The following is a 14,243-nucleotide window of genomic DNA, read 5'->3' on the forward strand; positions in this document are numbered from 1 at the left end:
TATAATTTTTTTTATATTGTTTTTTTTTTATTGTGAATTACAACTTTATTGGAAATAGATTTTCTCACTTGTACAACTTTTTACTTGCTTTATTTATTTATTTATTTGTTTGTTTGTTTTTGTCCAGGGAGACAAAAAGAGCAAGAAAGAAAACTATATTAAAAATGTATTTCTTAGTTTATGTGCTTTCTTTTTATTTTTTTTTGTCAGAATTTCTTTTCCTTTTTTCTATCCTTTTAAGGTTGTTATGTGCTGCTTTTCTTCCAAGGAAAAAAAACCTATTCAGATATGAATATTTGTGTCAAAGGCTTGTTGTTGCCGTTGGTGTTGTTCTTGTTAAATCACATTGTGGTTGCCTTTTTTGAGTGAAAACCCCACTTTTCTGGCATCTTATTTTTATTTTTTTTGAGGTATGTTTTTGCCTGTTGTTGTTTCACACTGCGCTTGAATTTCTTTCCATAATTGAACCCAACACCCAGTTGCATCTAAAATACAGACAGAATGCCATTTAGTTTGAGTCGATTCACAATATGAACTCCAAACATATGTAAAGATGACATATAGAGAGTGGCATGTCTGCAGTGACATGTATTGAGGATAAATGAAAGTAGACTAGAGATTTTTTCTTTATTTAAATGTAAATGACATTTTGCTTGTTAACACAACACAACCATATCCCATTCTGGATGATCTAAGGTTGAGTCGTGACCCTTTTCTGACTGATTTACATTAGAAAGTTGTGATATATGACTTTGATTTGCACTTGTACACACGCTGGCAGGCTTTTCATGTCACAGCACTCTGAGATTCTGATGTACACCGAGCTCCAAAGTCAGTTCTAACGCATGACAGGCCGGAAAACATATCACAACCTTGTCAAGGCAAAATCTGTCACTTGACTCAATGACATCAAAACTGACAAAGGCAGGATTTGTGACAGCTGATGCCTGATGGAGCAAACCTCCATGAACGTGCAGGTGTTGCTATGAAGCTGTACTTAAGTAGTTTTTCTGCTATCAGTATTTTACTTCACTATTGATTTTTTGGACAACTTTTTGCTTTCACTTATTACATCTTTACACAAATATCAGTACTTTCTACTTCTTACATTTTTAAAACAAACTTTAGTTTTAATCTTTTTGGTGGCGTTTTATTATTTTTTCTTCTCATTATGAACCACTATTGCGGCCCATCAACCTATTTCTTGTCGGTGTATCATTTTCTGTCTTTCACACACCACAGATGTAGATGAGTTTATGACGATACCAAGAGCAGGGCAGAAGGCAACAAGAAGTCTGGGGTTAACGTGGATGAGACAGAGGGAGTCAGTGATGTAAACATGACTGAGAACAGAGACCTGATCATCATCTTCTTTTTTCTGCTTGTGTTCTATATGGTGGTTGTTCCACCTGTATTCATTAGATAACAAAATTAAATATTATTTTGTATTAATATATTGATCTGATGTGAGGTTCAGTTTCCAGCATGACACTAAAACAGGTAGTAATTATGACTACTTTTTACTTAAGTACATGTCAGAGCCCAAACTTCTTTACTTTAACTTGAGTAAAAAACTTCAACTTTTACCAGACAACGTTTAAAACATGAGTATCTGTAGTTCTACTTAAGTGAAGGATGTGTGTACAACCTTGATAAATATGCAGCAGAAATTTTTATTCATTTATAAATTTTTTTATACTAAGGAAAACTGTATTTACTATTGGAAGTGATAGCTCAGTGGGTAAGATGTTAGACGATTGATCAGAAGGTTCTTAGTTCTGCTTTGAGACAACGTCTTTGTAAAAAGCGCTATAGAAATAATAGTTGAAATCTCAGCATCACTACTGGGCCCTTGAGCAAGGCCCTTAGCCCTCAACTGCTTACTTCTTTGATTAAGTTAATTGTAAGTTGCTCTGGAAAAGGCCTTGATGAAATACCTGATGATTGTGCCTTAACACAAAGCCAGTGGTTCTTTTAATATAAGCTGTAAATCACACCTTTAAGACCTCTAAAATCATTCACTTTTCGCAATGTTGTGTTTCAATTTTTCAGTTCCTCAAGGTTACAAGGATTCCTCTGATGGATTCCATAAATAAAGTCAGGACTTTGGCCAGACCATACAAACACTTTCACCTTCATGTTTAGGATCCAGTCTTGATTTATTTCAGCTGTACATTTTGTGGCTGTTGCTTTTTCCATCTTCTCTCCAGACTCAGTTTCCTGGCTGATAAAATTCAATTCTCTTCTAATAATTCCCTGGTTTATCACTCAGTTCATGTGTTTTTTGTCCAACATAGTAGTATAGATGTAACTGTTGTTCCTGTTGCTCTCAGGTTGTCCTGCATCTCTTTCCAAGTGTTACTTGAAAGTATTATCCGTGTTATTGATCTGAGAGTGAATTCTTGTGTCATGAATCTGTCTAGGGAGGATAACCTGCATTGTCATGCTGGAACAGGTTTGGGCCTCCTAGTTCAAACAAGTCAAGTTCAAAAATTAGTTCACATTCAGATCCATCATATACAATTGTGTGTCTCCAACTATGTGGTAACAGTTTGGAGAAGAAGCAACATATGGCTTTGACAGTTTTGAGAATTGAGATTGAAAACATTTAAATTCAGATGTTTGTCCCTCATTAATCTCCAATTTTCTGCATCTTAATTGTCCAAATTGTCCTAACGCATTATAATCATGAGTAACAGCAGACAAATGAGACAAATTCGGTGTATGTGCTGCTGTTCTTTCCACCTACGCTATCTGTCACTAACACTCACCTGCATGGTGGCTCATGAAACCAAATGAAAAAAAAAAGAATACATATATTTCACTTCTCAATGAGATGCTTGTGTCAGTGTCAATCACTTCATTCCATGTTTTCAATGGCACACAGCCGAACATTCACGTTGCAGGAAAAGTGAATCTTATCCACAGATGGAAATCTGTACATTTAATAAAATTGCTATACAAAAAAACCCCTGTTTGGCCATTTATGGTAATTACATCAGAATCATCTTACATGAGTGTAAATGCAATTAAAGTTCAAGTTCACCAGATTAAATTAGATTGTTTTCTACAAATCAACTCATCCTAATTAAAATCTAACTTCCTAAAGTGCTTTTCTTCCCAGCTTTTTAGTATTCATAGCAGATTTCCTGTTCATGTAATGGTCCCTTTGAAAACAAATGGCTTATACTCATATTCAATTTGTTCTTCTTCTTCTGGTGTGATCTTCACCACTGCTCTGTTATTGGTTTGCTGCCTAATTAGGTTTAACCTGTTTTTCTGTTTCTACTTCACTATTTTATATACAATATCATATATGCATTATAGTCAAATCCTTGCTTTTAGTACTTGTGTACAAATGAATTTTTTTTTGGAAATGGATTTTGTTGTGTAACTTGATTTGTATTTGCTGATTGCATTTAAATGCTATTGTGTCTTGGAGGGAGATATTTCAACTGGAAAACATCTGGACAGTTCTGCTTGGGATAAAGAATAATTCGAAGAATCTGATTAAAGACATTTAATAGCTAAATGTATGATGTGATTGCCAAAACCAAAATCCAATATTAATGTATTATAACTTTTTTTTTTTTAATAGGATTTACTTCAAGGTATTAATGTCAGCAGTGTTATGATTTTATACAGTATCGTGTCAGGGGAATTTGTTTGATTATATATTGATTATATACTGTATATGTGAAAATGGTGTCACCAAGAAGTGTCTTACAGAAATTTGGATTGTATTATTGAACAAGACATACATTTAAAAAGATTTTGGAGCATCTGTGAGACATGGTAATAACATTTTAAACCCTTTTTAGTACCTATTATCCCTTTTCCACAATTAGGAAAAAAAAATCAAAGCTTGTCATGTTACAGGAAAAAAAGCAAAATCTTCTTTAATCCCTTTACTACACAACTATTGGATTATGCAGTGTGTCCATCAAGTATTTTTGCAAATGAGGTGGTACTGCAGAAATTAGTGTTTTAAAACAATTTTTTACAAACCTGTGACTTGATTTACAGCTGCCACTAATATTACAGCTTTTGGCCAATCAGATTCAAGAATTCACTCTAAGTGAGATTAAGAGCGTACGTATTGGCCCTGTTTTGGATTGTGGAATCTCAAAGAAGAAAAAAAATATCAGCGAGACAATACGATTTTTTTATTGTCACTGTCACCTAGTGTGTGAAGAGCAGACCCCGTCCCAGTGTACTAGCAGGTAATGAGCTGCTCGTCGACACAGACAGGGATGTGAGAAAGAAAAGTAAAGAACATGTGACAGGTGAAAGAGGAAAATCGCATTACAGATGGAACAGCAGGCACCTGCACATGCAGGTGGGGAAGAATTTTTTTTTTGTTTTTCTTTTTTTTTTCCAGTTTGTGGTGAGAATCCAGCATGATGGCAGGAGTAGAAAATAGAAAGAAACACAATGGGGATAAACAGTGCCACTAAGGTGACACAACTCTAGTGTACATGGCAAAAAAGCTAAGAGAAGCCTAACAGGCTAGGAGAAGTGAAATAATAGCCAAATGGGGTGCTGGATTGTGACCATTGGTGAATATCTCTCCCCAGGCAGATGTGCCTGATATTAAGCACATGCTGTGCGGAGGTCTCTGCTGGGACTTTACTCTGTACACCAGAGGAGTCGAGGCTTTGTAGGCCAGAGTCCATACGTCATAAATAAAACATGTCCGGATTTCAAACAAAGCCCTTTTCACTGGTAGGTTGCCATGAAAAATTCAGGAAGTCCTGGATAAAGGAGAGATGAGATAGATGGAGAGGTTCCAGTATTTTTCATGCTGCCCCTGGAAAAAAAGGGTTGCCACTTTCCAAGAGGTCAGAGTTGCCAGAGTTGCTAATATGGTGGACTGAGAAAGCCGTAATTTCTCTTCATCCTCCAACGGAACTGGTGACCTTGATTGACGGTGTTACCTCCAAGTCATTGAGGTGGATTAAGCCAAATCACCTAAATGACTTGGAGGTCACTTGCAGATAAAAAAGAGAGACATTGTTAGATTCAGTAAATATTTACACAATATACACTCAGAAATAAAGGTAAATTGTTTTCGTACCGTCTGGGTGATGGTTCAATGACAGAGATTTATTAAAAGTTTGAGCCACCTTGAAAATTGTACTTTAATAGTTATAGTTACACTTAGAAATTATTTTAGACTTCGTTAACTATGTCACGCATTTGACATGACCGTGATTTGAAAGTATTTCCTCATAATCATAAGCGCTCTGTTATAATACCAAGACTAGGAATGAATACAACATCCTGCTGCAAAACAAGTAAAACATCTTCAGACATAAAGCCTAGCATGAGAAGCTCATTACTACAGCACATAGTGTAGCAGCTGGCAAGGTCGAAATAAATCTAAAGACAATGCCAGCCGAGTGAGATCAGGTCTTAGCCAGTATGTTGCTTATGTTTTGATCAGTGTGATCCTTGACACTGAGGAAATTCTGATGCAATGTAAATGTAAATATATTTTTGCATATAGCTTTAGAAAACCCATTTTTTGTCCACTTTCACTGCAATCCTCCACAAGCCAAGATTTGTATTGTAGCTAACCGAGCTACTGTGTGAACTTTTACAATAATAAGAGACATTCTAAAACTGCTATAAACTAAGCTAAACAGTATTTTCTGTGTGATTGGGTAATGCTCTGTAGACTAAACAATTTTCATTAAAAAAATGTATAGTATTGACAATAAAAAATACATTTTCTTCTACTTGGTCTGAAAAAAATGGTATCAGTGCAACCCTGGCCAAAAATTTTTTGTTGTGAAATGTAGACTTGAAGAAGTTTAGTAAAAATATTGTTTCGGAATTCCAGTCAATTTTTTTAACTCTGAATGTTCGTAGTCTCATAAGTAATTTGGGGTTTCATGGCCGGGTGTGGCCTGTTTTCTCCTTATTTTATGACAAATTAAGCAGATAGAAATATATAGAGTTGATTCCAAGTGATAAATTTGAATCTGGGAGCTGTTTATATGAACTCACTTTATATGGTCTAAAAGGCAGCCATAATTAGGAAGTGAGAAGTGGTAGCTCATTGGTTAAGACCTTTTGAATAGAGCTCATGAGCTCAAATCCCAACAACAGCAAGATGCCACTATTGGGCTTTCAACTGCTCAGTTGTATACAAAAGATGATTAGAGAATATGTCTCACTGTCCAAATACTTATCGACTGATCGAGCACCCTTGTGGACCTATCAAGTACCCTTGATTTTATAATCATAATGACTAGGAAAAGTACTATTTAGTACCTTCATTTCTGAGTGTTTTCCTGTGAGGGTTTTTTTTCACATAAATGTCATGACTGTAAAGTCCAGGATTTACTGAAAGGTTCCTTTTATGACCAGATGAAATAAGTTCTATGTAGGTCAATGGTCCTTGTTAAAGCTTAATCCGAGAAAAGTAACATTTAAGGTGAATGTCACGTGAGAAAAGCGCTACTCTTACAGTATATCAACAGTTATCTAGTGTCTTTTTTATGTTTGGCATTTAGTGAAACGTTGCAATCTTGTTTCTGGCAGGGGGAAAAAATTACCTATTTTGACCTGATTTTCTAGAACAGCATTGATTAGATAGTAAGCAAACTGTCTGATCCATACAGATTCCATGCACTGGTTTTAATATTTTATAAATAGTTACTCATAGTAACAGCGTACACAGGGACTTGTACTGTATAGTGGATGCTTCACAATGAACAAATGCTAAATAATGCAAAATAGATGTTTTCTGTGAGGAAATGCGTCCAGAATGAGTTTCCGCTGTCTAAAATTTTGGAACACTCTTAGACGAGGCAGAAATTTGATGCTGAATAATTATGAATTATGAATATTATGAATACAGGTAGACACTAACTTCCAACATAGGGACCGAAAAAACGGTCGTAAGACCATCAGGTCGAGAAGAGTGACTACTCTAGGATGCGTTCTGACGCAGACATAAAGAGGCACTGTGAACACATTTTTTTTTACATAGTATAAATAAATTAGATAAAAATTTATATATATATATATATATATATATATATATATATATATATATATATATATATTTTTGGTCAGAGGTAACCGTCATATCTCCGAAATTTTGTAAGTCGAGTGGTCGTAGGTCGGGGGTCTGACTGTAATTGTAACAGAGGCTAGTAAAATAACAACTGCTTATACAAACAGTAGCTGATGTAAAATAATTGGTGTCATTAATTATACAAAGTAAAAGCAGCTCCCTTTTTTAATAAAAAATTTGTTTACAAATTGCAGTGGCATCAGAAAAATAAACTTCAACAACTTCAGTAACTATGTAACTAAACATGATTACATAACTGCACACCACAATTAATACGTGTTTAATTCCTTTCTACTGGTGTATTACTGGCATGCTGACATGCATTTTATTTGTTGCCCAAGTAGAACACTAGTACTAGTTGTATTGTACATCTGCGTCAAGACCTGTTTCTACTCGCCACATTCAAATCTAGCTCCATTTCCAACAGGACATTTGAGCAGCCACAGCAGTCTGACCCATTAGCATCTATCAGGTCACCCCTGACTGCTGCACAACACTGCTCTGTATATTGCTGTCACACACCTTCAATTATGCAGGAACACAGTATGAGGGTGAAGCAGGGTTGTCGTCAGACACCATGTTATTCCTAGCAGGGCTAAAACACTCCTGCGCATGCTGATCGAGACGAGTCAGAGTGGAATGCACAATGTCACTGATGAATCTTTAATAAACAACCTTGCATTCATTAACTCTCGTTCATCTGGGTCCGGAGATAACATGTGCACGTGTGTGTGAGAAGAGTCCGTAATCTGAATGCAGGAATTCCTAAGAATGATAAAAATTGACGGTCGTGAATAAAATGGCAATGAGTGAATTAATGAGTTGAGATACAGTATATATGAACAAAAGTATTGGGACACTTGACTCTTTCAACCAGATGCAGTTCTTCTCCAAACTGTTATGACGAAGTTAGAGAAAGAAGTAGGATGTTTATGGATAGGGTAGCATTAGTTTTTCCCTTTACTAGAAGAACTAGGAGATCTATTTTTCCCCTGTGATTGAACTCTTGATTCAATTATGCTGCTGTAATCGCTGTTCTATCATTAACTGGTGGTCTAGTGGTTAGGATGCGGCGCTCTCACTGCTGCGGCCTGGGTTCGATCCTCGGTCAGGAACCAACCCCAGCCACTCTTAGTTTCGGTCCCAAGCCTGGATAAATGGGGAGGGTTGCTTTAGGAAGGGCATCCAGAGTAAAAACATGCGGATGATCCGCTGTGACGACCCCTGACGAGATAAACCGAAAAAAATTATGCTAGTCCAACCTTTACCAGTGCTTGGAACTTATCTATTTCTTCTGGATAATGTAATTATTGTATTCACTCATAAAATGGAAAAAAAGAATGTGCTTTTAGTGGCTTTGATTGTTTTTAGTGATTTAAGAGTTTAAAAACTGTTGCTCTCCTGGGATTTTATTCCCAGAATTGTGCCAAACATCATCTAGTGAGGGATGGTAGTTCTACACTGGACCGAGAATGTCCAATCTGATTTGAGCTGGCAAGAAGGCAAGTGCTAAAATTGGGTTTTGAAACAACAAAAACGAGAAAGAAAGGCACCTGACAAGGGGGGAGATACGAACATCCTGGCAGCGTAACAACGTATCATGCAAAATGTACAATTACAAAAATTGTGAAAATGTACATTTTTTTGTATCGTCCAAAAAAAAAAAAACGTTGAACCATCATAACTCAGTACTATAAATAAGGTGTGTGTGTGTGTGTGTGTGTGTGTGTGTGTGTGTGTGTGTGTGTGTAAGAGATCGAGCAGTCATGTGAAGATGAACTCTGATGGACTCGACATGTTTCACTAAAACCACTCACACAGTCTAAAGAGTCCAGCTGTGCCTCTTCTTCCATCGCTCTTCATCTTCCTTTCGCTTCCTTTCATTCACCTTCTCATGATCAGGCCCGAGGGAGAAAGCAGTGGCTCAAGCACTCTAAACTCAAAAAAATAAAAAAGAAAGAAACAACTCAGTAGCTGTAGGTGATGAAAATGTCGCAGTCACTTTGAAGCCCCACTAGACAAGTCTCTCCAAACAGATTTTTCTAGCTGTGAGAAATGTTTGAAGTACTTAACACCTTTATCAGCCCTGCTTTTCCTCGAATTACCCATGATGCTGTTTGTTGCTCGATGCCTGTCTGTGACTTATGATTGGAATTTGATCTTCCCTGATGAGCTCATAGATTGAAATGTGTTTTCAGGATTGGGGGAAAGAATGTGAGGGATTTTGTTTGTAGAACAAACAGTATAGTTACTGTTTTATTACTGTAATAAAAATGTAAAGTTTATAGAAATAATATATAAATGATTAAATAAAAATAATAAGCTTATAAACCTTGTCATGTGTAACAGTGGTTGTAGTTCACATAAAGTATTATGAAGCATGGCTGCAGTTTAATTTGTCAATTTAATGTCAGCTAAGATATTGTCCTGTGTCTGATGTGTCTGAAAGTAATTCTGATTAAAAAAAGTATTTTGGGCATTTTATCTAAGTGTTCTTTACACAGTTGAAAAAAAAAAGTCTATTACCTGAGAAAATACACTATACGGATCAAATTTGTATAACTGACTGTAGCATTTACATTTATGGCATTTGGCAGACGTCCTTATCCAGAGCAGCTTACAGTTATCTCAGTTATACACTTGCTCAAAGGCCCAGCAGTGGCATTTTTAGTGGTGCTGGATTTTGAACCCACGACCTTCCAATCCAATCCACTAAGCAACCACTTTTTGAGCATCCAAATCCACATTTACTTTCCATTTGCTGTTATAATTACCTCCATTCTTTGATTTTGGAGTGTGGTTGTGGAGATTTGTGCTCTTTCACTAAAGGTCATGAGTAAAGGTGTATGATGTAGGTGAGGTGAGGAGACCTGGGGTGCAGTCAGCATGCCAATTCATCCCAAAAAGTGCTCAGTAGAATTGAGGAGCCACTCAAGATCTTCCACTCCATCCCATGTAAAGCATATCTGCATGGAGTTTGCTTCATGCATGGGCAGGCTGGAATAGGTTTGTGTCTCCTAGTTCCTCAGTCAAAGACATTATATTAAGTAGTGTGCCTCCAACTTTGTGGTACCAGTTTGAGGAAACTCAAACTGTATGGCTAGAAAAGTCAGATGTCCTCCTACATTTGTCTATACAGTGTATATAGTAACCCGAGCTCAGGACTGAACCTGGAGCAAAGAGGCAACAATAATAGAAGACTTACAAAGGATGCAAATACTTTTTTCTGTGGAATAAAATCAAAGACAAAATACATCTGAAAAAATTACTCAAATTTAAATAAAAATGTAATTCAATTGTTTATTTCCACGTTTTGTTCCTGATTGTTTGTTTGTTAGTTTGTTTCATCCATTAACCATAAGGTTGCAGAATACCCTCAGCTAGTAATCAATTAAATAATAATAATTATTATTATTATCATCATTATCATAATACATACTTAAATAAAATAACATTTTGTACACATTAAGTTGCTCAACAATAGTAAAAATATTTGATTCATGTATTTTTTATTGCTTTATAATAATTTTCTTATGTACAACACTTCGATTTCGAATTTGATTGTGATTTTTCTCTCTCATTTTTTGTCCCTCTACAGATGATAACTGTCGTCTTGTCGATTACAAGAAACTGAAGACCAAGGTGCTCAACCTTCATGCTCTTCGCTTCCTACCACCAGGAGCCCAGAACAGCTATGAGACGAACATGGTGTCCAGGAAGCATGTAGTGGACCTGATGTTTAAACGCTTTGATGCTGATGGGAGCGGACAAGTCGACAGCAGCGAGCTTTCACAGGTCAGGGAACAGAAATAAAACTCATCCTCGACCAGAATTCAACTTTCTCAAGCCTTTGAGTTCAATTAATAACATGATATACGTTTTCTTAATTTTGTACATGTGATGTATGTTTAGTGACAATGAATAGCATTACTAAAGCAAGAAACCCAATGAGCACAATTCAACAAGTCTCCTTTCACTGCAGCCTCAGCTGTGCTGCCTGCATACATCATCTCTAGCAGTAGCATTGATATTTATCTCATAAAATAGCTCCATCCAGCTAAAATTTTTCCATCCATTATGGTTTTCCTGGGATTTAGAATTAAAGGCAAATGTTTTGATTTTGTGCAAATGTTATAGGAAAGAAAACCTTGAATTGTTTTGAATTGTTTTGGTTGACCTTTTCTCACGATATCCAGCTTCTTTAAATAATTTCATCTTGTAAATGTCCTTGTCAGTGTGGCCAAATCAATTACTTCTCCCTTGTCAGCCATTGTCTTATTCTTCTTCTTCCTTCGGCTTCTCCCATTAGGGGGCTCCACAGCAGATCATCCGTCTCAATACCCCTGTCCTCTGCATCTGCCTCTTTCAAACCATCTACCTGCATGTCTTCCCTCACCACATCCACACCACTGTAGAACAGTTTAAACCCACCTCCAATGTTCTGGGTCCTTTCCACTTGGTCTCATTAACACACAACATATCTACCTTTCTCCTCTCCATCATATCAGCTACCTCTCTCCCTTTACCAGTCATAGTAACAACATTTAATATACCAACCTGAACATCCACTCTCCTACACTTCTTCTTTTCCTGACGCCTTCTTTTGGCCAACAGTAGACCAATTTCCACTGGTACCCTGTTAGCTAACAATACCTGTTGCGGTCGTTGGTAACCCGGGCCTCGACTGATCCGGTATGAAATTCTGATTTGTGATGCGCATATTTGATTTGGCGCATGTTTTACGCTGGATGCCTTTCCTAACTCAACCCTCCCCATTTATCCGGGCTTGGGACCAGCACTGAGAGTGCAATGGCTTGTGCAACACTAATGGCTGGGTTAATGTGAAATGAACAAAAAACCCAGCTATTAAATCCACATTAATATATATGAGCTTGTCTGCTACAGATGCGGGTTGCGAGCTCTGATTAGTTAACAGGATCCTACTGCTTCTAGCAGGCCTTAGAGTAAGCAAGCCGCAATCTGATTGGTTAAAACAACAACTTCAAGCAGTATGGATTTGAAGCTACCAAGAGCCTGCACTGTTCATTTCTGCAGGCCTTTGGCACTACATGATGTAATGGCTAAAATCTGATTGGATAGAAACCCGAGAAAAACGCAATGAAATGATGAGAACTATTAGAGACTATTGGGAATAATTGATACAAATTCCTTGACCAAAAAAAATTTAAAAAGTATTTCAGTGATTCAGTTCACTAGCCGGGAGAAAAGGCCCACCATTGGCACAAAGTCACTTATTTTCCAGTTACAGCCCATGTTTCATTGTTGCTGTACTGGAAAATGTATCAAACCTGTTAGACCAAACAGAATTGAGAAAACAGTTGTCATGACATCCTTGAAAATGTCATCAACATTACGTCTCTCCTTTCAGCTGGGAGGTCAAGTTGACATCTGGATGCATAATGTGACGAATTATGACAACTGATGCCTGTTGGGAAAAATTAGTGATGCAGATTGTATTATATTTGTATTCCTATGAACACCATTATGATTTAAAAAAATTTGCAATCACATAATCAGGTTTCATTGTCTTCTTCTTCTTCTTCTTTCGGCTGCTCCCATTAGAGGTCGCCACAGTGGATCATCCGTCTCCATACCACCCTGTCCTCTACATCTGCCTCTTTCACACCAACTACCTGCATGTCTTCCCTCACCACATCCATGAACCTCCTCCTTGGCCTTCCTCTTTTCCTCCTACCTGGTGGCTCCATCCTTAGCATTCTCCTACCAATATAATTCATGTCCCTCCTCTGCACATGTCCAAACCATCTCGCCTCCCTCACCTTGTCACCAAAACATCCTACATGTGCTGTCCCTCTAATAAACTCATTTCTAATCCTGTCCATCCTCGTCACTCCCAATGAAAACCTCAACATCTTCAGCTCTTCTACCTCCAGCTCCACCTCCTGTCTTTTACTCAATGCCACTGTCTCTAATCCATATAACATCTCAGGTCTCACCACAGTCCTATAAACTTTCCCTTTCATTCTTGCTGATACCCTTCTATTACAAATCACTCCTGTCACTCTTCTCCACCCACTCCACCCTGCCTGCACTCTTTTCTTTACTTCTCTAACACACTCTCCATTACTTTGCACAATCAGGTTTCATTGTAACTCCTGGAAATAATTTATCATACAATATACAGTATTAAGAAATAATTATAGTCTCCTAAACAAGTCCAGCATAAAACGCTGAGGAGAGATAACGGGGGAAAAGGTCAGCTTACTCCAGCACTCTCACATGAATATAGTCCAGAATCGGATGGGCTCTGCCTGGAGGAACAGTGGGGTTGATGCATAGCTGCGATGGGCGCTGCTTGCTGACTCGGCCTTATTTACACACTCTTGAGTGAAGGTGACAGGGAAGCGAGAACAAAGTGACCTTTTCATGCCCCTTCACTCAGAAAAGGTCATCACTGTGAGGTCTTACCTTCTATTGAAGGAGTGGGGAAAAAATAGCATACATTATGTGGAGACTGTTTTAGAATAACAAGAATTCTCCTGACTGCATTTATTAAAAACATCTATTTTGTTTGCTCTTTTCAGTATATACCAATTGCAGGATTGGTATAGAAATGTTTTGTGCTTTTTTTCCCCTATCACATTATTTATTTATTTATTGTGTGTTTGTTCGATTGAAATGCAGAGCAACTGGTAAGTTTATATATAAAGATTTGGCATATTATATATCATTGGCGGATATAACGAAATTTCCGATATGTGGAACGCTCTGTGGAACTGCCAAAGGGGGAAAAAAATGTCATTTCACGTCTGGTCTCATGGCATGACCTCCACCTGACTGATTATTTTTCTCTGAAACCATATATCATGTACCATTTTAATAAAGAAGAGCTGCAGGAGTTTTGTCTTTGTATCCTTACTCCATTCCTAAGACAGCAGGAAAAATGAAGGTCTCACGGCCTTCTCTGTGTTTTACTTTCCTTCAGGTCATTAAACAAGAAGGTTTGAGAAACACGGCGTCCGAGTGCACGCTTTTCGACCTGCTCAAATACAACGATATGGACGATGACGAGCACCTGACAAAGGATGAGTTCTACTCTGCATTCGGTGAGTGTCATCCTTTATTTCATTTATTTTAATTTTCATTTAACAAACAGACTCTATAAACACACTCT

At 37.3% G+C, this 14,243-nt stretch overlaps 1 protein-coding gene across 4 annotated transcripts in view; it reads left to right on the plus strand.

Annotated features, from left to right (window-relative positions):
- Positions 1-14,243, plus strand: part of fstl5 (follistatin-like 5) — a 144,384-nt gene that overhangs the window by 62,045 nt on the left and 68,096 nt on the right. For all 4 annotated transcript variants that reach the window (XM_046850423.1, XM_046850425.1, XM_046850424.1 and 1 more), the window contains exons 5-6: positions 10,686-10,882; positions 14,055-14,175. In XM_046850423.1, the coding sequence (XP_046706379.1) occupies positions 10,686-10,882; positions 14,055-14,175 (318 nt within the window). The remainder of the gene's footprint in view (positions 1-10,685; positions 10,883-14,054; positions 14,176-14,243) is intronic.

The sequence above is a fragment of the Silurus meridionalis genome, chromosome 5 (genome assembly GCF_014805685.1).
Source record: "Silurus meridionalis isolate SWU-2019-XX chromosome 5, ASM1480568v1, whole genome shotgun sequence".
NCBI classification, from domain to species: domain Eukaryota; kingdom Metazoa; phylum Chordata; class Actinopteri; order Siluriformes; family Siluridae; genus Silurus; species Silurus meridionalis.